Genomic DNA, 23,295 nt, shown 5'->3' with positions numbered 1-23,295 from the left:
CATTCAGGTATGGAAATGCAGTCAGCCCTTTCTGGCAGCAGTGGGGAATCAAACCAAAGCAGGTAAGGTGCTGGGAAGGCAGCAGTGGCGAGCAACCCGACAGCCCTCCGCACGCGAGGTGCTGGGCTCGCCTGGATGTGGCGATGGAGCAGGGGTTAACTGGAAGATCCAGCTCTTGTTGTCCAGAGAAATGCAGATCTGGCCTTGAAACGTTTCCCAAGGTCTTGGCACTTCATTTCGTAGCTGTGTCTCATGCTCTGAATATTCCCAAGGCACTCGCTATCGTCGGATGTCGTCTGACTGTCTCTCGGTTGCTGTTTGTTTCTGTGGTTGCACGTTGATAAGGTATCTGGTTATGTCTTGCAGCCCTCAGAATCCAAGCCCAACGTCACCCCTCTCACCGTCCTGGCCCATGTTCTCCGCGCCATCAAGTCCTATGCCCACCTCCTCTACGTCCAGCGACTCATCCCCCATCAGGTCTGTTGCGGAATTTGCTTGGCTTTCTGTTGCTTTTGCTATTTTCTGTGTAATTTACTTGGTTTCCCTCACTTCACTTCCCTTCCCCCTTTGCATCCTGCTCAAACTCCCCTAGTGCAGCTATCTGCATTCAGCAAGAGAGGAGCTTTCAAACGTCTCCTGCCCCAGGAGAGGCTCCTGGCACCCCTGTGGCACCCGCTTGCCCCCGGTGGGTGCCGCCAGCACACGCAGCCCTGGGCCGTGCGATGCTCAGGCTGGCGGCAGTCAGCACTGGCAGGTCATGCTGACGGTGAATGGAGTCGCTTGTGGTTTCTGTGGGTTTTGCCCAGCCATGTCAGCTCCCTGCAGCTCGCTTCGTTCATCTCTACAACAGGTAAGCGAGGTACTGTCATCCCAGCTGCTGCCAGGAGGTAGAGATGTCTGTAAAATGCCGTGATACCACATTTTCTGGCCATTCCCCTTTTCTTAGCTGGAATGTGAGGGGGGTAAAGGACATGGTGCAACACAGACGTTTGCCTGCATTTAGCCCGTGTCTCAGGCGCTGGGGCATCGCTGGAACTGATTGATCCTGCAGGCCATGGGCGGACCGGGGTGGGTTTCCTGGAGCAGGTTGGCACCGCACAGGGCAGCAGCGGTGAGGACTCACCAGCGAGAGCCCTGCACCTGCAGCGTGCAGCTCGCTGCCACATGCGCTGCCCCAGAGCTTCTGGCACTGGAGCTGCACCACGAGCAGCTCCCTGGTGCCTGTGCTGCGTGTACCGGGGATGCTCACACGGGGGAAGCCTGGGTGGTGCCCTCGGACAGGGTGTCCTTCCCCTGAGCCCATCCCTGGCCCAGCAGAACGAGGGGCTGCCTCGTCCCCGCAGCAGCACTCCTGGCACGGCACAGCAAAGCCTCTCGTGGGGAGACGTGTCAGACCTGTTTGTGCATTGCAGGCACAGACTGAGCTCTTCCCCCACACCTACAGCCATACACGTTGCCTGTACAATGTCTGCCTGTTCGGCAGGGTTATTTATGTGTTTTGGTACACGTCTGCAGAGGCTGACAGCGGTGTAATATCATCCCAACAGCCTTCTTCCTCTGGGGGAGAGAGGCTCATCATCCCCGAAACCGCACAGGGGCACATGGGTGATACTCCTCTGAGTGCTTTGCTGGCTGCGTGCCATGCTTGGAGGCAAAAACTCAACACGAGCCATCACCAGGATCCCAGCTCCTCGGTCCCTGCAAGCCCAGCAGGGCTGCACAGGGCGTGGGCGCAGCACCAGTGTCAGCCCCGAGCGCAGCGGGTGAAGGGGGCTGGGGCACGGCGTGCTGCACGGGGCTTTGGGAGGAGAAACACTAACTGGAACAGTGTGAGGTAGGAAGCCAGAAAATGGCTTTTTGCCTGACGGTCTCCACAAACGCTATGCAGGAGAAGAGAGGAGAGGAGAGGAGAGGAGAGCCTCCCAGGCAGCCCAGGCCCCTCGTTTAGGCAGCAGTGCCCATACCAGGCTGCAAAGCGTTTTGCTGCTGCTCGCATCAGGCGGCTGGAATTCAGATAGGAAAAGCCTCGACTAAGGGGCTGTGCTCACAGCAAAACCAAAACCATTCGCAGCTCCCCTGGTTTGTGGTTTCTGTGTGAGCAAGAACCACTTTCGCCACGAGGTGAGAGTGTGCCGGTTATACGGGGCCCACCCTGAGAAAGCTGAGCGCTGTGTAGTCCTCAGAAAGAGAAAAGACCACGAAACCACCGGCTGGGAATGGTGGCGCCTTGCTGGTTATGCCAGTGCTGGGGGCACTTCCCTCACTTCGCTGGGGCGGGCTGCAGCCAAACAGCCCAACGCGGCTCTGGCTGCGGACAGACAGACGGCGCGGTCTGGACCTGCTGCTGGTGTCTCAGCTGCCACCCACCCTGCTGGGACACTGGCCGGGGATGAACAGGGGGGGACCGGGGCACGGGGACAGCTCTGCCGTGCGGGTGCGCTCCTGGGCTCCTTCCTCCCCTGCACCCGCCAGCAATCGGCCTCCACTTCTGTCCCCGTCGGCTCTGAGGCGCTCCCCTGCGCCGCGTGGGCACGCAGACTCCTTCCCAGCGGAGCCTAATGGTTGTTAAATCTTTTTTGTCTTCAGTCTCTAAAGAAGCACAGCAAATTCTTCACGGACTTAGTTATTTTTCCATTTTGAAATACCCTTCCCCAGGTGCTAATTCTTCCTCCTGAAATTGGACAAGGAGCTCTCCGGCAGTGCTGGGCTTTGGCAGCTCCTTGTTCTGGTCTGCAGCGGGTCACTGATGGCCCCTGCTGCCCGCCTCCACTCAGCGCCTGCCCGGCAGCCCTCACCTCCCCGCAGGGACCCACGAAGCATTGCCAGCCCTCCACGTACTCCTGCCCCGGGCCTGGAGCTCTCAGAGGAAAGCTTCACCTCTGCTGAGTCCTTCTTGCTCCTCCCCGTGGCAACCTTGGAACCCTCGAGGGCAGGGGCCCAGGGACCCCACAAGGAGCAGGAAGGGGCAGCTTTTGTGTATTGACCAGAGTGCGGTTTTAATGTCAGTAAATGCTTTCTTTCTGCAGCTCTCCATTGAGGAAGGCGCGAGCTTTGTACGCCTGCAAGGCAGAACACGACTCGGAGCTCTCCTTCACGGCAGGCACCGTGTTTGACAACGGTGAGTGCCCGCTGCGCCCCCGGGGAGCGGGGCCAGGCGGCTCTGGGGCTGGGGTCCAGGGGGGCTGGCTGCCAGAGCTGAGCCCCGAGCAAGGGCAGGGCACAGTGGGAGGGCAGCGGGTGAACCAGGGCGTTGGTGACATGCTGTGAGGTTCGTGTCCCTCTAATGAAAGTGGCGTTGCCCCTCGCTGGCAGCCTTTGGGCTGGAGAAGCGCTGCGGGAAGCCATCGGGCTCGTGTCCACCAGCTCTGAGACTGCGGCTGCCAGCCTGGGCAGCAGGTAGCAGGAGGCTGTCCCGTGTTTCCGAATGGACTTGTTCTCTGACAGCATCTCTCATTTCATGGAGATGTGAGAAACTGCAGAGCCAGTGTTAACAGTAACGTGAAGAAAGCTGCAGAGAACGCCAGTTGGCTATTAGTTATTTTAGCACCGAGTTTTGCAAATTATTGGTTTTCCGCCTGCGACCCAGGGAATAATTTGTACTCAAAGTTCATGGGTTTCCTTTCAATCCTGTGCCTAATGACTATCCCATTTCCACCACTAGAAGTCCCATGAAAGAAGAAAGCAGAAATGCTTGAAACAGGCGTTAAATCCAGGGTGTATCTTGCCTTCCTTTTTATATCTGTGCTGAAAAGAGCCGGCCATCCAGTCCTTTTTTAGGCTCAGTGTGAAAACGACTTTTTCAAGACCGTGATTTAATTCATCCTAGGGGAGATGTGTAGAAGGGGGTTGAATGGGCGGGAGCCTCCTCCTGTCCCCTGTGGGGCACAGGACCCCGGCGAGCCGAGATGCCCGCTCTGCCACCTGGGTGGAGGTGGCTCGGTGGCACGGAGGGCACGCCGAGGTGTCCCAGGCTGTGCTCACAAGCACGAAGTGCCTGCTGTGACCTGAAGTGCCACGTACCAGCACGAGGTGGCTGACTGACAGCAGCGTTTACCAGGGAACCGTTCCCTGATAGTTTTCGGGGTAGGAGAGATCAGTTTCCAAGTACCAGCACCGGAAATATTCTATGCAGTTGCCGTGATGTTTCGTACGGGAGATGGAAAAGTAGTGAGCGTTTTTTTCCTCTGGATACTGAGAATTGGAATAGGTGGCCTCTGATTAGTCAGGTTTTTGGAGACGACGTTAATGAGCATAGACTTTCTGTTTCCTGCATCAAGGGAAAGAGACTGTGCCCCATGGACAAGAAGTTCTGGTTTAGATATAATCCAACGTAAAGAAAAGTCTTCTTGCTACTTTCCAAGTAGTTCTTGGCTTTTATATGCTAAGCATTGTCATTTGGGAAACTGCTACCCCATGCACTGCTTTTGCCCTGGGATATATCTGAGAACATGGCAGAAAAGGGAAGAGAATTAATACATGCGAATTCAAGAAAATACTTTTCCTAAGCAGCACCATAGATATCTCATAAATAAACATGGTCTCCCCTTTGGGAGCCCGTGGGAATTAGAGCAGCTAGTAGGGGAACAAGTTTGAATTAAATACATTGTGTTTGCTAGATAAAAATCAATGGATTATTCAGGGGAAAAAATATACAGCATGTTCTAATCACTTAGCAGCGTAGCCGGGGCTCACGTTAGCTGGGGGAAGTGAGTTCGAAACAGCTCGGCCAGAATATTATTGTGATGGAGGGGGGTTACAAAACCCAGTGGCAGCGAATGGATCTCAGAAATACTTAGAGAGCTGGATTTTGGCTTCAGGGTTCCCTGAGGCTGTACGTGGCAGGGCAGCATCTAAGTCTGACGGGGCAGGTGAGGTGCCGCGAGGCGCACCGTGCCCACGCCGTGCCTACCACCGAGCGTTGAGGTGTTGGAGTCTCCCAGCGCCCTTCTGCTGTAGCTCTGTGAGACGCAGGCTTCCAGCAGCCCTCGGGCACCTATCGCTGCCTGCCCCCGTGGCAGTGCTGCTGGGAGAGGTGTCCCTGGGCACAACTGGGGGTGGTGAGGGCACCACGGGGTCAGCAGGGGCTGCTCCCAGCCTGCAGGCGCCCCTGCCGTGGAGAGCTCCCTGTTTGGAAGCAGTGAGCCCCCGCTGCCGACAGGTACTGAAGGCTTTGTGCTGGCCTGTAGGGAAGCTGCATTGCATTTGTTTCCTAATTTTGTAATAGAGAATAAAATTCTGCTCCCTACCTGTTTGCGTGCCCCGCTTTATCTGACAGTGTCCAGGCAGGAATAAATGGGGACATGAGCGATTCCTTAAGGGAGAGCAGTCGCTGGAACTCACATGACTTTCCGCTAAAGCACTTTGCCAAGCCATTTGCTGCGACCAGAGGGCTTGCTCAGATGCACACAGACCATTTACAATTTCTTTTCTCTTGGTGGATGTTGGCAGGGGCACTGTGAAGCCAAAGGAATTTTAGAGAAGGTTTTCCAGGGGGCTTTCCTGGTGGCAGGCAGGAGGTGGTGCATTTCCTCCAAGCTGGCCGTTAGCCTTTGGTGTTATAAAAGCCCAAAGAGAGTGAGAGGAGTATAGGCATGGGGCATAAAGAAAACCCCGAGATGGGTAAACCTAGGAGCCAGGACACTTGCTAGTAAAACGAGTTGGTCTGCTGTGGTTTGACTCTTTTTTGTTACCACATTGCCACCACATTATGGTACTAATCCTCTGCGGGCATCTCCAGTGGTGATGGACTTTGCCATACTGGTGCAGACTGGTCACTGCATTGATTCATGGATAAGAATCCCAACCCCTCTCCCATCCCGCTGCTGTCCCCAGCCCTTCCTGGGGCACACTGGGTTGGGGCAGGGCCGGGGGGGCCCAGAGGCTGCGGGCAGGAGGGACGAGGGGCAGGCGGCCGGGACAGATCCTGCACAGCCCACGGTGGAGCCAGGCTGTGTGGTAACGCGCTTTGTTCTCCTTCTCTCCCCAAGTTCACCCATCCCAGGAGCCCGGCTGGTTGGAAGGGACCCTCAACGGGAAGACGGGATTAATCCCCGAAAACTACGTGGAGTTCCTATAACTCGGGGCGCAGGACGCGGCCCCGCTGAGCATTACATGGTATCCATGGCAAGCGCTGGCTCGCGTGCTGCAGACCGTTTTGCTCCTTGCCTCCGAGGGCGTCCCCACGGCCACGGCCACCGGCGGCTGCGTGGATGCCACCACGCGGGTCCCTCCGTGCTCCGCGGCGCCCGGGCCTGCAGGAGGCTCGGGGAGGTCGCTCGGCTCTCCCAGCATCGTGCAGAGGCAGGCGGTGCCTGAAGGCCACGTCCCCTGTCCGGAGCTGTTGCAGCAGCGAGGAAAGCAGCAAAGCAGCAGCCCGCAGGCTCGGGGGGGCTACGCCTGCAGAGAGTGAACCCGCGCCTGGCCGCTCACCACTGCCGTGAGGCTGCCCACGGAGGAGCAGCAGCTGGAGCTGCCGGCACGGATCCTGCCCGGTGGAAGGAAGAGCCTTCAGCACCGAGGAGCCCTTTGCTCCCCAGCCATTCCCCGCGCTCCGTCAGCCAGCACGATGTGGTGGGGCAAGGTGCTCGGGGCTGGCAGCAGACCGCAGGCTGCTCTGCGGTGGCATCCTGCGTGACACCCAGCTTCCCTCCCCGCCTGGGCGCAGCCTCACCCATGTCTGCACCCGCACCGGGCACACATCCTGCCCGGCACAGTGCCAGGTGCCAGGGCTGGGGGCGGCCGGGTCCCCACCAGGGGACATTTGGGACCAAACCCCTCCAACTTTTTCCAGTTTTTTCTTTTTCTTTTCTTTTCTTTTTTTTTTTTTTTTTTTTTTTAGATTTAGATTTATGCAGGGTAAACATCTGTGATCTGTGCAACCGGCATTTCCTTCCTGGAGGGCAAGATGCAGCTCCAGATAAATACTACTTCTTTTGTCTGACTGGCTGTTTTGTATCTCCACTTCCCAATGCACATTGCAGGGGGAGACATCCAAGCTTTGCGAATGCCCGGGCCGCTCTCGTGCCATTTTGGAGCTGCATTTGCTACTCGCCACCGTTGCTTTTTAGGTGGTCTCTGTGCTTGCAGCCTGGCGTGTCGTCTGTCTGTGCCAAGTCTGTGCAGTGCTGGCTGTGCGAGGTAAATTATTGCCGTACCCCCGGAACATCCATCGCTGGTGTAGCCAACCTGCAGCAAACAAAGGAGGAGCCCCTCGGCTCCATCCCCACTGCGCCTGCCTCCAAAAGGACGCTCGTGCCTCCGTGGACAAACCTCTCGCTGTTTCGGGTCGTTTTTAAGAGGGAGTGGGGGGGGGAGAAAGAGCCCTGTGTGCCTGCAGAGCTGGACCTGCCAGGTACCCTGTCAGGAGCTGAAATGATTATATTTTGTAATAGAAAATCCTGAAAGAAAATGCAGCCTGTGGGCAGAGAGACTGTTGTGTAGAAGTGACGCGATCGCACACTGGTGAAAATGGGTGTCTTGTCTTTTTGTAATAATTTTAAAGACTCTGAGTGACTGAATCGCTGTATGTGTCACTTTTTATTTTTGAAAGAATTAATGTATAAATAGAGTATCTTAAAATATAATGAGGGAAAGAGCTATATTTGATATTTTTAGAAGACCTGTAATAAGAGAAGTGAAGGACATTTGAAACCGACTACAGAAAGAAAAAAAAGCCTTGCAAACACACATCCACAAACACCCTCTGGGCCTTCGCTTCTCTGTGTGCTTTGTGGTGTCACAGAAAGGACAGAAACTGAAATTTCAGACCTCTTTAAGATTCATTCACAGTAATTAAATGTCCTGGACTTTTGTCTTAAAAAAAATAATAGGAAGAAGTCCATTTTTTTTCCCTAGTTTCTAGGGCCATGGCAGTGCTGCTCCCCTTCCTGCCAGCCCCCAGCATGGGGGTCCCTCTGCTCCCTGGCCCCGTGCCCCCTGCTCGGTTGTGTCGGGACGCAGCAGCCCCAGCCCTGCCCCATCCTTCCTGGCCCCTGCATGACCAAGGGGGACCAGAGCAAGCAGAGATCTCCGCGTCTGGGCACCAGCCGTGGTCAGATGGTGAGAAGCTGTGGAGTGGAGTAAGGGAAGAAATGGCATGAGGAAAAAAATGGACTGTCCAATAGCCCCGGGGGGAACAAAGATGCTGATCCAGAAACCACACCCAGCAACCACGAATCTTAGTTTTTAGATGTGCACAGCACTTAAGAAGGGCCCTAGGTAATTCTTTTGATTTCCCAAGGTTTCTGGTAGGCTCGCAGGACTAACACACCTGTGGGTGGCACACTGACCCACTGAGGCCACAGCGGGCACATCAGGAGGCTGCTGCTGCTCTGGCAGGGACGAGGAGCTCAGCAAAGCCGCTGGCTTCAGCCTCTGAAATCTGCCATGCCTTCCACTTCGAGGTGTGGGTGAAAAGGGCCGAGAGGTCTATTGGGATCAACGGCAGCGTTTCAGCGGCAGGTCACTGATTCCTGTTTGCCCTCGGATTATAATAGTGAGTATTCGTGCCGTTTGTTTATTCCCATAAAGTAAAAGATGGGCTTGGTCTTCGTCCAGTCCCAGCAGCCGCTGCAGAGCAGATGGCAGACGCTGACTTCGCCTCTCCAGAAGACGATGCCAGTGCCGGGGCTTTGCCCCCTTGCCCGGTGGGGAGCTGCCCCCTTTCCACTCCCTCCCCACCGCGGCTGGCTGCAGCCGGGGCAGCGTGCCTGGCACTGCCTGCGTTTTAAATCCCCCCTGCCTCTATCGACTGCCTTTAACGCCGACGTGCTCTGCCTGGGTGACGTGTTACACTCCCTGAATTGATGTGTTGTCAGGAGTTACAGGAGAGGGACAGGAAGGATCAATGGAAAGGAGAAAAAAAACGGGTAAATGTTTCACACAGGATCACCCTTGATTGTATTTGGGGCCTCCCCATCCCGAGCAGCTCCTGCAGTGTTGTGCCTCCTGCGTTCGTGGGTGCTGCTGGAGCCGGAGGCTTTCAGCTCCGAGCAGCGTCCCCCAGCATGGGCTGCTGGCGTGAGCTGATCTCTGCCCTCTGAAGAGAAAGCACACCACGTGTAATTGAGAATTTCAAACACATAAAACATCCAAATCCCCATATTTAGAGGGTACAGTACTTAGGGACCTCCTTCTTATTAAAAATGCATACCTCGGTGTTATTTTTCAGCAGCGGCATCAGCACTGGGGCCTGACTTTCTTTTGCGTGCACCACAGAGTTGTAGCATTGTGTAGGTTGGAGAAGACCCTCAAAATCATCAAGTCCAACCATCACCTAACACTACAAGTCCCCCACTAAACCCATCCCTTAGTGCCACATCCACACCTCTCCTGAATACCTCCAGGGACGGGGCCTCCACCACCTGGGCAGTTTGTCCAGAGACTCGGTCTGAACCTCCCCTGGTGCAAATTGAGGCCATTTCCTCACGTCCTACCTGCAGCCACTGCCTGGTGGTTTTTTACTGATTTGATGGAGTTTTGCAGCAGGACGTGGAGCAGCTCGTGTGGTCTGGGAGCACCCAGAGGGCTGGGTAATGCTCGCAGCAGGTCCCTGTGCGCTGCTGGGGCCAGTTGGGTTGGGCTGGGCTGGGCTGGGCTGATTTTTTTTTTTTTCTCTTTTTTTTTTTTTTTTTTCGAGCAGGCTATTACTCAGTAAGAGCAACAATTTCAGACGCTGGCCATAAATTTTTCAGATTCCCATCTGGCTCAGCAGTCAGACAAAACATCCTCCTGGTAATTGTCTTGTCTCGAGATGGCTTCTGCTGAGCTCGGTGGCCTCTGAATTGCAGCCCAGTCCATTACAGCTAATTACAGCCGTGCTCCACAGCAGCTCGTGGTGCTCTGCTTATTGCTGTAGCACACACGGTTATGTGGGTGCTGCATCCTCAGCACCAGCACTTTGGCTGCAGATGGGCTCCTGTTGGTCCCTGCTGCTTAACGCGGAGGGAGACGGAGTGGCCCCGGGGGCTGCATGGGCCGGGGGCTGTGGGCACGCAGCAGGACGGGGCAGCGCCTCTGGGCACCCGAGGGATGAGCCCCTCCTGTGCCAGTGCCACTCAGCTGGGTGTGAGCTCCTCAGTACCCAGCCGTGGGTCTGTCTGCACTGGGACCAGCAGGACAAACGCCTCCGCTCCAGGGAATGGGCTGAACTCGGTGAGCCTGGAGCAGAAGTTTTGTTATATTTATTTCAGGCTCTGCCTGCCACTTTATTTTGTAAATTGCATTTGAAGCACTGGAATTTTCCCTTGAAGAATGGTGGCTCTTATTTTAGTTTCACTTCTGCTGACAGCTTAAAAGAGGCTGGAAGTGAGGGATGAGAGGAAGATGCTCATTAGAGACTCGTAGCGCTGTCACGTCTGGGTTCCCGCACTAGCCAGCTGATGGCTCTGTTTAAATACTAAAGAGGAGTTATTCTGATTTATCTGAGAGATTTCACGGTACAAATCCAAACAGCTCGTGCAGGATTTGTGTACGTTCCTGGGGCATCTCTGAGCCTTCCCTTGGTTTGTGGCCGGTGCTGCCTGCAGCGTGCGGGCCTGCAGGTGATGCTCAGCCGTGAGCAGCGGCACCGCTTTGGTTTCATGCTCCCCGCTGGGTTCTCCAAGGAGCTCTCGTCACTGCAGGGCTCTGCCCCGCACACCCACACCCCTCATCCACACCAGTGCCAGGACATCAAGTGAAACAAGACGTTACAAGAGGATTGTTGTGGAAATAGAGCTGCCACACGCACAGCGCTTTGCCCAGCTGCTGTTTCACAGCCCGGTGACCGAAGGCAGAGCTGCACCGTGTGAAGGTGGGAGCAGCACCCCTCAGGCTGCAGGGGGACAGCCACTGCCCAAGGCTGAAAAATCAGCATTGCCCTTGCCATGGGAAAATGCAGAGAGGCTTCTGCTTTTCCCCACGTCCACAGAGATTGCTTGCCGCTTGCTTCCTACCTCTGCCAGCTGTATTTGCTCCTTCCCAAACCTGCCTGGTTTTGGGGGAAATCAAACCCCAATCCCGGCTCCTTATCGGGGTATCTGTCTGGGCTGACCTGCAGAAATGATTGAAATAGCACAAAACTCGTGATTCCAGTGCTCTCTGGAGCAGCACGCAGTAAATCACGGCCAGCCTGGAATAGCACTTGGTAATAAAATACACGGACCAGAAATATCCTCCTGACAGGGCCGCTTTTAATTGATTGTGCACGCTGTGTGTCTGTGAATGCAACCCGGCTGCAGGACACAGGAAGCAGATACAGATAGAAAAGCAAACCTGTGTTTCTACTCAAAACAAGGAAACTTTATTTCCCTGGATGCGGGCGCAGGCTTGATTACACATAAGCTTTTTTCCACTGGCCGGGAAGGCGTTTGTCAGCAGTTCTGGGGCCGGCGCTCTCATTTCCCCAGCCCTGCCGGGCCCCACCACCCCCAGCCCCTTCTGCAGAGGCATCTGCCACATGGGACACGGAATGGCAGTTGCTAGTTTTCCATTTTTTTCCCCTTTTATTTGTTTATGTATTTCCCAGCAGCATTTCAACTTTGACACTTGCTTTGGAGATGTGGATGGAAGCACCCATGAGGAAGGTGATGCCAGCATGAAAAAAAAAAAAAAGAAAAAAAAAAGTGGTGCTTGCCTGTTCAGATGGCAAAGCGTGTCAGTGGGTCAGAGCAGGCCGTGCACAAAATGCTCTTAACAGGGATTAAAAGGGCGCGGAGCCAGCAGAGCCCCGTGGCCAGGACGGCCGCCCGGGGCTGGGGCAGCTGTGCCTGCTGCAGTGGCAGACACAGGCTGCTTGGAGGAATTTTTAATTTTATTTTGATAGCTGTTTATATTTAATGGCCGAGTGAGCCCAGTACCAGTAGCTGCACTGCTGGCAGGCAGGAGGTGCCTGGGCTGAGAGCACTGCTCCCGCAGGAAACCTGAGAAAACCTGCCCTGGAGCAGCGGTCCCAAAGATTGCCTTCACCTGGGGCAGAGCAAAATGCTTTCATGGCCCTGATTTATCTGCCTGAGGTCTGGGGGATGTCTGAGAGCGAAGTCGTGCAGCGAGAGCCCAAGCAGCAGGTGCACCCGTGAAATTTTAGCAAACTGGTGTAAAACTGAGGAAAGTTAATGCAAAAAAAAAAAAAAAAAAAGAAAACCTAGTGCTGAAGGGACGTGTTCTGCTTAGAAAGTGCATAGTATTTTAATTATTCTAATGAACCAGAAATCTCAAAGCAATTATAGTTTGTGCATTTGGGCTAATTCAATTTTTTTAGCTTTTGGGAAATAAAAATTAGAAACAACTTTTTTTAAAAAAATAGGCATTTAAAGCCCTATTCTCTGGGCGAGGAGCTGATTATTTGAAGACAAGCACAGCAAAGCAGCTTGTAATTTAGCACAACTGTTTGACGGCTCACGAGGTAGCACCTAGCTATTACCTATTATAAATCCTCCCTTCTGTTAATGAAGCTTATTCTTGCTCCTAAACCTCAGACAAAGGTGTCTAGAAAATAGCACCTGGGCTCTAAAACTCACTGACGCACTCAGGAAGGAGACAAAAAGCCGCAGCGGGCGGGCAGCTGGGAAAGCTCCCGCGGGGCTGCGGTGGTGCGGGGAGGGCTGGGAAGGGCCGGGGGCTCAGCACCCCCCAGAAAAAGCCTTCAGAAAGCAAAGGGACTCCGCGGTTTGCCCTTTCTGTACCCACTGCCACGGGGCCAGCCCAGTGCTCAGCAGGTTCGCCTACTAGCCAAAGGGAACATCAGCGTTACACGGGACTTTTGGGTGTAAAAGAAAGCTTTCCGGGGCCTGCGCTGGGGGCACGCTGTGCCCCTCTGGCTCGCGTTGTCTTTTCTTGCTGCTGCTGGAGCTGCCCTCGTGCAACGGGGCTGGTCCTGGTGCTGTGTGCCTTGTCTTGCCTTGCTTTGCCTCCCCCCGGAGCCCTGGGGCTGGCCCCGAGCCCCTGCAGCACCTCGGGGACCTGCAGTGAGGGGAGAGATGCGGGACAATGCGCGTGGGGGCTGCGGCCACCTCTTATCCACCAGCCTGGTGGGGCTTGTGGCCACTCTGCACATGCCTTTTCAGACAGAGCTCGTTCATTTTGCTTCATTCATAACCCGTAATAAATATTCTGGGGCTGGGAAGCGCACGTGCCACGTCTGGCCTGCACCACCTTTTATTTTATTTGGCTGGCTTTTTGTTAAATTAACGTTGCGCTCTGCTGGTCTGGTACCTGAAATGCCTGCTCCTCTGAAACACCCGGGGACGGCCCTCCAGCCGCAGCAAGGAGAACCAATTAAACCACAAGATTATAATCACTCCTCTGTTTATTATTTATTTCCCCAGCAACAATGATATATTTAGACCAGCAGATTTGAGCTCTTTCAGACCCATTATGTTCAGCGAGCCCCTGCCAGGGCAGGCGGCATCAAGGTGCGCGAGGTGCAGTGCGCAGGGCAGGGGCTGGGATCGCCGCTGTGATTTTGGCAATTGCTCTGGCCTGAGCCCCCCGGGAGCCACGTTCCTGCTCCGTGAGAGCCACGCGTGCCTCCTGCTGCACCCCGGCTGCAGCCGCGCTGCGTCAGCCAGCAAAGAGCTGTGGGATCGGTCTCTGGCTCCAGCTGAGGGGTTCAGGCAGTTTGGGGCTTTACTTTTTTACTGCTGGGGTGGCATCGCGACTTTCACATTTAGGATCAGTTCTTGCAGGGGGGCAACAGCAGCCGTGGTGTGGAAGGCACCCGAGGCAGGTCCCTGGGGAGGGGACAGGGGGCTCAGCCACGCAGCCCCGTGGTGGAGGCACTTCTCTGCCCCGCAGCCCTCCCAAAGTGCTGCTGCAAGCAGGGCACGGCTGCAATTAAAGCGTGACTGATGGCTAAGTGATTCGAAAAACGCTGGGTGACCATTTGTAGAGCAGCTTTAATAAGGCCATATATAAGGAAAAATGGCAAAAGAATTGTACTTCTGGCAAAGGAAAAATATTTGTCAAACTATTTGTGATCATTATTTAGGCAGATAATGCTTCTTAATAGCTTATTGGACAAATATTAACGTTTTAGAGCTCCCAATTCCCTTGGCAGGCTCTGTTTCTGCAGGTTCATTACTGTATTAGTGCACTGGTGACATCAAGTCCACCGTGTGGGGCTGGCGGTGCCACCAGCCTCGTGCAGGCAGTCCCGGGGTGCTCCAGGCTGTGGGGTCGTGGTTCATGAGGTCAGCGTTGTTCTCACCCCGGGGGATCACCTGCCGCTGCTGCACCTCAAGCCCCATCCATCCCGGCCGCTCTGTGCCGCTTTGCGGTCAGCATTTGTACCCGAGCTGGGCTTCGTTGTTTTTAATGCCTGTTCACTGTATTCTTCGAACTAATGTGGCATGTTTCTACCAAGGTAATTAATTAATTAATTGAGCTGCAAGAATCACCCCGCTCCAGCCCCCTGCCGTGGTACATGTGCACACTGTGTGTGTGTGTGTGTGTGTGCGTGTGGATCCGTGTGGCTGCGAAGCGCTCCGGCCTGACTCTGCTCCCCGGCCAGGTGTGGGTGTCACAGGTGTTGGTCTCACCCAAGTGAAGGAAAAGGCCAGGGCAGGCTGAGTGTGATGGGAAGAGCTGGGAAAGGCTGCTCCCGGGCTGCTGGTCGGGCACGTTTCACCCAGCAAATGTGTGCCCTGGTGCAGAGGCCGATGCTCGTCGGGGAACGTGCGGAGCGAGGCCGGGAGCCGAGCGGGACGGGGCTGCCGGGGGGGCCCCGCTGCTGAGCATTTGTCCTGAACACAAAGCGACGTCCCCTGTGAGCCCAAACCAGAAACCTCCCAGAAAGTGTTAGGGAAAGGGAGGGGAATGAAAAGGCGAGGGCTGTGGGAGCTGCGCGGGGAGCGGACGCGGCTCTGGCAGCAGCCTGGGCCGGCTCCAGCTCCCCCCGCCCCGAGGCGCTTTCGGTTGCAGCTCCTGGTCCTTTACAGCCAGCCCCGTGGTCATGCCCACGGCACTTAATTGGGCACAATGGGTCACTTTTCTTCAGCACGTCTCACATCAAGCAGAAAGTATAACCCCTGTCCTATCGCATTAGCAACGCAATTAGTGGCCGTATTAAATGCTGCATCAGCAGTTTCTCCTCAGTCTTTTCATGTGGTTTAATCTTGAATCAACAGAGCCTATAATTAGAAGGATTCCACTTACTTGTTATTTTTTAAACTTAAAGTTCCCTGTTGTGACCTCAGAGAATATCCTTAATTATGAATTGGAGCCGTGCCAGGCCTAGGAAGTATTGAACAGGACTATTTACCCAGGCACCCCTCTGCCCGTTTCAGTTCTCAGCAGGTTTCCATAGGCTGTGCCATGGGCGCAGGCATTTGAGATCGATGGACTGCTAATCCCCTTTGGAGGAGCTCTCTGGTTCCCACTCCTCCCGTCACACCGATGAGTGGAATGCCTACACTTCTGAATTTATTTTAATTTGTGTACTACATAACATATCTTCAGGTCCATGGTGTATTGGCAACCCCGGCAGGGAAACAAGGCAGCCCTGTTCCTGCCTGGAGCTCATGGAACTGGCACTGAGGCCAAGGAAAAGGGCAAAGGCAGCACCCTTTGGCCAGCCCTAGGGGCAAGCAGAAAGTCAGGGGTACTGGGGCTGGGACATCTCAGATGACAGCACTGTAAAAAGGGCATTTAATGACATCTTTGCCAATCCCTGCTCAAATGTCAACATTTTATTGGAATAGCGTGAAAAAAAAAAAAACACAACACAAAACAGTCACCAGTTTCAGTCCCATGCTGGGTTTCGTCTGAATTTCCTGGAAGATGAAGACGGATGCCCAGGAAAGCATCGCCCACCAGCACGGCAGGTGAGCAGCGCTGCCCCTTCCCCTGCACCCCCGCCGGCAGCAGGGGGGCTCCGTCCTGTCCTGCCCCCAGGAAGGGCTTGGGGAGGGCACGCGGAGCCCCAGGGCCCTGGTGCTGGAGGGGCTTTGCTGGCAGCGCACAGCTCCGGGCTGGCTGATTTCAGACCCTGCTGGTGGGAGGAATCCGAAACGCAACGGGACGGAGCGGATGCCAGGTGGAGCACAGGGACGTTCGGTACCTGCCGTACTTTGCCACGAGGCGTGTTGGAGGCCGTGACTCGGTGCTGGACAGAAAGCAGTTATTTTATCTTAATATATGATGTACCCCCTTAAAACATCTTTTAACAATTGTTATACAAATACATGCGGTTATCATAAATCTTGTTCTTGTATCGCATCCAGCCCCGATCTACAGACGCGGAGCACGAAAAGAACCAAAGTGAAATTTATGTAAGCCTTTGTTTTAATTGCAAACAATTCAAACAAATCGTTCCCTGCTGGGAAGTTGGCATTTTATGTTGCAATTAAAGTAGATTTTATTATGGCACTAATCTCACACTGCGATCCAGTGGGGTAAAGGAGTGAGCTCTGCTGAGGAGAGAGGAACGCACGGTTTTATTTACTGATGGCTGAAGATGTGCTGCTTTCTAAAAGCTCGGTTTCAAGGCAGGAAGCGGATTTTAAGACGGTGCTTTTTGTCCTGGGGGCAGGAGGTGCTCTGAACACCGAGCACAATGCACTTACACCAATCCACGGACTGAGAGAGGTGTTTTTCAGCCCCTCTGGTTCAGGGAATAATTCTTCATGGGTCTGGTCATGGCCTTCTGCTGGAGATGGTCGGCCCCGCTGCACGGCCCCGTCCCACTGGTGTTTCCCACAGGGATGCCCGCAGCAGCCCACCCGCACCCGCTGCCCCTCGCCCAGGCCCCACAGCGTGTCCCTGTCCCCACAGGGTGCTCGTGCCTGGATGGGTCCAGCCCCATCCTCCTCCTCCATTGGCTGCTCCCCACCTTCCTTCCCTTCCCACAGCACGGTGCAACCTCGCGGCAGCGCTCCACAGCACCACCGCAACAGCCTTCAGCGTGAGCCAGCAGGCAGGTTGTAAAAAAGCAGCACACAAAGGGAGAAAGAAGCCCCTGCCCAAAGGGAGGATGCGAAGGCGCCCATGGGGCCGACAGCGTGAGGGCCCCATGCGAGGGCTCGGCCACCACCGAGCTCAGGCTGCACAGCCCAGGAACACCTCAGGAGGCAGAGGGCAGGCATCGTGCACGGCCAACGTGGAGATGTAGTGTGAACACCTAACACTTTGATTATTTACAACCACAGAATACACTTTTATCATTTTTTATTTGCCTTTTACCACTAACTTCTCAGCTGCCAGCACCTCCCTTAGTAAGGAGCTTCCATCAACACTCTGACAAGTATCAAAACATTAAGGAACACTGGAGTAAAAAAAGACATTTTAAATCAACTTTTTTTTTTTTTTTTTTTTTTTTTTTTTTTTTTTACCTAAATACATCTAGTTTTGTTTTTCTTAGCTTAAAAGTCCTGGCCAGCTTATGCTCTTCAGTATGTGCACAAGTCCATTTAGTTGGATGCACAGACCTGCTTCTGAGTTGATTTCATTAGAAAACTGTGGTAGAGTTTCCCCTCCAGAAAATGGAAGTTATAAATTCAATGGCAAATTAGGCAAAATTTGGTAAATGTCAGTAATGAATTCTGATTAAAATGTTAATCTGAACTTAATTACCAGAAACTCTCTAACTACAGAACTTAACTACAGCAGCAATTAGCTTTAGTATAAATAATTTTTGCATGTGACGTGCATAATGAACACAACAGAGATGAACTGATTCTGTCATCAGAAGCAATCTTTGTCAGGTACACAGCAAAAACTCTACAAAAGCATTTTGGAGCCATTTAATGAAAAAAGCAGAATTTTATTATATGGTTTCTGTCCATTATTCGGCATTGCTGTAAATGGCTCACATTTACTGCAACTTCTGTACAGATGTGTGGCTTTGTATTACCAGAACAGCAAATTTAAATGAAAAAATAAATGTTCAACAATTCCACACAAGCTTTTACAGTCCAACATTTCACTGAGTAGGTGAAAACTACAGACTTGTTACTACAGAATTATTCAGCATGAATAAAAAACTACAACTTTTATTTTTAAACAGGAGTCACTGGTTTAATTTTTATGTTGTTTAAAATTACTGTGATAAAAATAATGATTTTTTAATAATGCCATACACCGGTATGATATAGGATTTGTCCCCATTATATATCTTTTGTTTAATATACAAAATAGAGTAATGACACACTGTTGACTCTATGCTGTTATGCACGTTAGTTTGGAGGTGGGGGATATTTTCATACACACAGCCTTTCATCAGAAAACAAATGCCTCGCTGTTTTAAAGAGGCTCTATTCCTTTCCTGAAAATTTGGTTCCTATGTAACATCGATGGCTCAGCAACACCTGGTTGCAGACTGGACTAAGGATAGAGCTTAACTAGCATATAATACATACAATCTTTTAAAAAAAAACTCACTCTGAAGGTATGACCCTGAAGTCCTCACCCATTGAAGTACGACTATGGGAAACAGGACTTAGCTGACATTCATCCAGGCACTTCCTCCTATTTTTGACCTTTCTTTGTGAAAATGGCAAGGTCATTCCTAAGCTTAAATTGGCACCGATTCCCAGCCTCCCTCCCTCCCTTCTTTCCAGTTGCAAAGCTCCTAATAAAATCTGAGATTTCTGGCATTTTTGCTTTGGGTGATAACCACGCTGCGCAAAATCTACAGTTTATCCCTCTCCAACCCCATTCCCTGGCTTGTCCTATGTAAGGCCATTCCTATCGTTTTTCATGTGCAATGTACACCACGCAGCACGTATGTGTCCTGACCTGCCCACGGGTGTCCCTCGGTCAGATGCATGCACTATGTGATAAGGCACTGAAGAGACAGAAGTCACAATTCTCCCTGCTTTATCCAGAGTGCAGATACTACCCAGTGCTACAAGGACTACTGATACACACAACATGTACTTCTCACTGCTTACTAAAGCACTATACATATTTTTAATTGTGAAGTTTAAAACTTAACAGCATGTACAGCATGAACGCTTTCTTCTAACATCACAGTTTCCTTTTTTTTCCTTAAACCCATAAACTAAAAATGAATATACAGGCACAGAGACCAAAAGGGGCAGAGAGCCTCTCTTCTCCTATGTTCTGCATTTCTCTCAAGATGATAATTTGTTCACGGTCACCGTAGTTACTTTTCTGCTGGCAAAGAAAAGACAAAAAGGTATCTTTGCGTATACAAATGCTAAAACCAGCGTTTGCACATGTGCACGTGCCCGCACACCCACGCCTGCACACGCACAAACTCACGCTTCCACACAAGCTCCAATTGAGCTCCCTGGGGATTAAAGTTTCTAGACATTCTCCAAGTAAGAAGAGTTTTCCTTTTAACTAAAGAACCCATCTGAAACCAAACAGTATGAAACTCCTATCTGTATCTCAAACAGGTCACGTAAGTATTTCCATTGAGTTGGGCTGAAAGGTATAATTGAAGTACTGAAGTTTACCTTAACTGTTACAAAATGTACATACTCTTTACAGATCATTCAAAGAGAAGAGAATGATTACTTTTTTTTTTTTATTAAAGATGATATTTTACTCCAAAGTACTGAATATAGTATCTTTTTAATAGGTATAACATTCAAAAAGATTTAAGAAAGGATGAAAATTTAGTTTCCTATTTCACTTGGAAACAAACTTTTGTTGAACAATAGAAATGTACTAGTGTATTGTGAACAACCTATGCTCTATATTTACATATTGCTGGTACCTGTATGCATATTATTGCCCAATTTTTCAAGCTGTTTTTGCTGTGGTACGTGAGGCTGTATATGAAATTAACCCCATATGTTCAGAGGTGTATGTATGTAGGCGCACAGACGCATCTTTACGGCTTACATTTTTTGCAGCGGAGGTCTGATTTAGCAATGAAACATGAATGGTAACCAAACATACAGATAGGAGTCTTCCATCCAAGGTCCAACTTGAATTTTTACACAGTGATTTGATAAATGTAAATCCAACCCTAACAACATCCACTGAACACAGGTTTTCCTTCTGAACAGAGTATTTCTTTGGATACTAAATGTCAACGCCTTCAGTACTGCCTCCAGACAAACCACAACTTGTACGGGTTACCATTCAGCGTATTTGTGACCCCTACAAAAAATATAATTACATGTATCATGATAAAGCAATCTGTCATCTAAAAATCATCCTTATTATACACTATACAAGCTATTTTACAATCATTTAATAAATTGCTTTTAAAGCTGCAGTAGCCCTTCCCTTCTTTTCTCAGATCAGCGAATATACCGATTATACATATTTGAAACTATAACTAAATATAAAAATATATTAGGTTTTGTATTTTATCAGATGATTTTTCTCATTTCTATTACACAAATAATCTGGCCACTTTGAGTAAAAATCAAATTTTAGAGTGGCTTAGTAAATATTTAAATTTTGAGATACAGAAAATTGTTAAGGTGCACATAGAAAAGGCTACTACAGCTTCTAAACGTTTTAAAATATAGCTATCAATGGCAACAAGGAGAAATTCACAAGACCTATGGTAAATTTATGGCACGCTAGTAATTTGATATGAATGGATGCAGCCTTACAAAGACAAAGTTCGACGTACAACTCTAAGACCACGAAATCAGTAGCGGAGTTTTCCTGCTCTCCAGGAAAGAGGATGGACCAGTTCAGTGACAGGTGAAGATGTGAAAATGGGTCTCTAACCACACGAGTTTGGAGTCTGTATATCCGGAGTTACAGTCAGTCAGCGCAGCTGCTCTGCTTTATGCTGCATGAAGGTAAACATCTCACTGAAGAAAGCAGTTCTAGAATCGATACAATAAAAACAGAACAAAACCAAACCACTGGGCATAATTACATGTCTGCCTCTTAAGTCACTGATAGTTTTCCATATATACCTGTATGATGATAGGTTTAAGTGTATAGAAAATGTGAGTTTCTCCGCACAGAAGTAAACTTTTCTTAAGCTATGCATATTTTCCTGAAAATTTCCTGATGGGCAGTCAGGACTGATCTTCTTGGCATCAATGCAGCCCATGACTCTTATAGTTATGGCTGTTGCATTATATGCAAAAAATCAGGCTTTTTTTTTTAATATATAAAATAACCTGCTCATTTACATCCAGCTAGGACTGGGTTGATTTTCTATGAATCTGCATATCCAACACTTTTGCACATATACCAAAAGTATTTGTTTCATTCGCATCTATTGAAATTAGATTTTAGAGTGTTCTCCCACCCACCCTGGCCCTTAAAAAATGCCAAATTTTTATGGTCACTTTGACAGTTGAAAGCTATTAGGTTAGAAAAGCCCAACCCATTTTCACATGAATATACTCAAGGATTAATGTCTAGAGGTCATTTAGGAAAGCTACGAGCTGCCCCACCTTAAAAAACCAGCTGTACAATAGGCATCTTGAAGTATTACAAAAAAATTATGTAAGAAAAAATGAACAAGCCTAGTTCACGGTATATAAAGTTAAAGGAAATTGCTAAAACCAGACAGTAATAGCTATAAAAGGCACAACTTCCCTTTTCTGATATACACTTGTAAACTTTCTTCGGGTTACATGCATAAACCAAAATGCTACCTTAACTTTAAAAAAAAAAAAAAAAAAAAAAAAGAAAATCCAAAACGCTTTACTAAAAAAAAAAAAAAAAAAAAAGCCTAGAAAATTGTCTCCAGCCAACTGCAGAAATTAATTAGCAGAATGTTCATAACACAGCCTCAGATCTTGTCACCGGTGGTTTTGATGCATCCATTGATGTTGCACAGGGGGAGAAATATAATTTCTGACAAATAAGATTTATTTTTCTTTCCTTTCTCCCCAGTTACGTATCAAATGTGAGAAATCCGCTGCTTCTATAGCCTAAATCTTGGCCCTCTGTAAACCACATGTAGTGCATAATTACAAAAAGAAACACCGCTGCAAGGACAAAATTAACAAGTCTGATAGGTTTTTTCTTTACAAAAAAAGCAAAAAAAAGCTATCATTTGACGTTTTCTTAAGGCAACCCTTTTGTATTAAGGCAGTCACTTTTGATGAAATAAAAGCTTCTTGATATTTCCATTTGAGTATTTTGGTATCTGATTGCTGATGATTTCTGCCAACATTTCTGGGAACTCAATACTCATGGATTTATCCAAAAATGTCTGGAAGCAAAAGCTCAGAAGATTTTCAACCACCTACGAGTGATAAAGCAAAGAATTACTTTCACACGAATGCATACAGAAGCACTATTAACCTACATCCTTCCTTCTTGCTATCTGCTGCCAGCGTGGTATCTGTTCCGCCACATGCCCCAAGTACTCCTCACGCTTGCAGATAACACTTGCAGTGCAGGGCAGGCAAGTTCACTTATCCTCAGCTTAATTACTAAGTCTTGTAAATGCCATTCTAATACACAACAAGTGAATAGATCGTGCAAGGTCTTTACAAACACTGAAGACATTTTGTATCAATTCCCATTTTAGCATATAAATGACATATATTTGGATATCTAAACATCATCTTTCGAGGTGTTAGATAAACTAATAGGAAAAAAAATTGATGTTTTCAAGTTTCCTTTACCTTATCCAGCTTAAACATTACTTGGATTACTTTGTACTATGCACAGTTCAGAGTACATGCTGCAAAAGGGAACAGCCTGAATTCTGAAATTCCTTGCAAAAGCAGACCATTACTAAAATAGCACTAATGCATTATTTTAATGTAATTTCAAACACTTCCCTAGATTCCTGAATAGCCTGCTTTGAGCTAATCCTGCTTTTAAACATGAACATAAATATCTCCCCTACTATTCCAAAATAACTTAAAATTCCAGAGTTTCTCCATTTTAAAGCAACAACATCTTTAAAAACTACATTTTAAATTAAAGTTACATAAATTATAGAATTAATTGCCACGGAGTCCACTGCAAAAGTGCTCTGAAAGCACAAAGTTCACCTTTTTCCATTAGGCTAGTTAGACAGCGGGAGAGCAGGACCACCTCCATCCTCCCAGTCCCCATATTTATTGTTTAAATGAAACACGTACAGGAGATTCCTGCCATACACCCAGACTATTTATCTGGAACTTTTACAGCATTCATTTGAGAACTTACATCATGCATAGAGTCCAACAGTTTAGTCAGTTGATAAAATCGCTGCCAGTTCTGGCTCGAGTTCCCTTCTCTTTTCACTATGGCCTTTCCCAGCTCTTTTATGTATGTCATACGAATTTCTTCAAACAAAGATTGGCTCTTCAGGCCTTCCTTAGGAACTGTAACATTGACATGAACCTTTAAGATATATAATACCTATGAACTGCATCATTATTTAAGCTACATTACATTAGATACACAAAAATGACCAAATGAAAAAGG

At 49.9% G+C, this 23,295-nt stretch overlaps 2 protein-coding genes across 5 annotated transcripts in view; one reads left to right on the top strand and one right to left on the bottom strand.

Moving 5' to 3' along the window:
• Window positions 1-6,652, top strand: part of ARHGAP26 (Rho GTPase activating protein 26) — a 119,806-nt gene extending 113,154 nt beyond the window's left edge. Inside the window, exons 21-23 of one of the 3 annotated variants that reach the window (XM_084535796.1) lie at window positions 367-477; window positions 3,027-3,118; window positions 5,988-6,652. In XM_084535796.1, coding sequence (XP_084391922.1) covers window positions 367-477; window positions 3,027-3,118; window positions 5,988-6,076 — 292 coding nt within the window. In that variant the 3' untranslated portion in view covers window positions 6,077-6,652. The remainder of the gene's footprint in view (window positions 1-366; window positions 478-3,026; window positions 3,119-5,987) is intronic. The other 2 variants (XM_084535795.1, XM_084535797.1) reach the window with 2 other exon arrangements.
• An 11,064-nt stretch (window positions 6,653-17,716) lies between these two features.
• NR3C1 (nuclear receptor subfamily 3 group C member 1) overlaps window positions 17,717-23,295 on the bottom strand; it is a 66,188-nt gene continuing 60,609 nt past the window's right edge. For both annotated transcript variants that reach the window (XM_084535792.1, XM_084535793.1), the window contains 2 exons: window positions 23,035-23,192; window positions 17,717-22,117 (listed from right to left, as the gene is read on the bottom strand). In XM_084535792.1, coding sequence (XP_084391918.1) covers window positions 21,965-22,117; window positions 23,035-23,192 — 311 coding nt within the window. In that variant the 3' untranslated portion in view covers window positions 17,717-21,964. The remainder of the gene's footprint in view (window positions 22,118-23,034; window positions 23,193-23,295) is intronic.

Source organism: Aythya ferina, assembly GCF_964211825.1.
Source record: "Aythya ferina genome assembly, chromosome: 14".
In the NCBI taxonomy this organism is placed as follows: domain Eukaryota; kingdom Metazoa; phylum Chordata; class Aves; order Anseriformes; family Anatidae; genus Aythya; species Aythya ferina.
The sequence above is the reverse complement of the archived record's forward strand: the minus strand, read 5'-3'. Positions and strand labels throughout refer to the sequence as shown.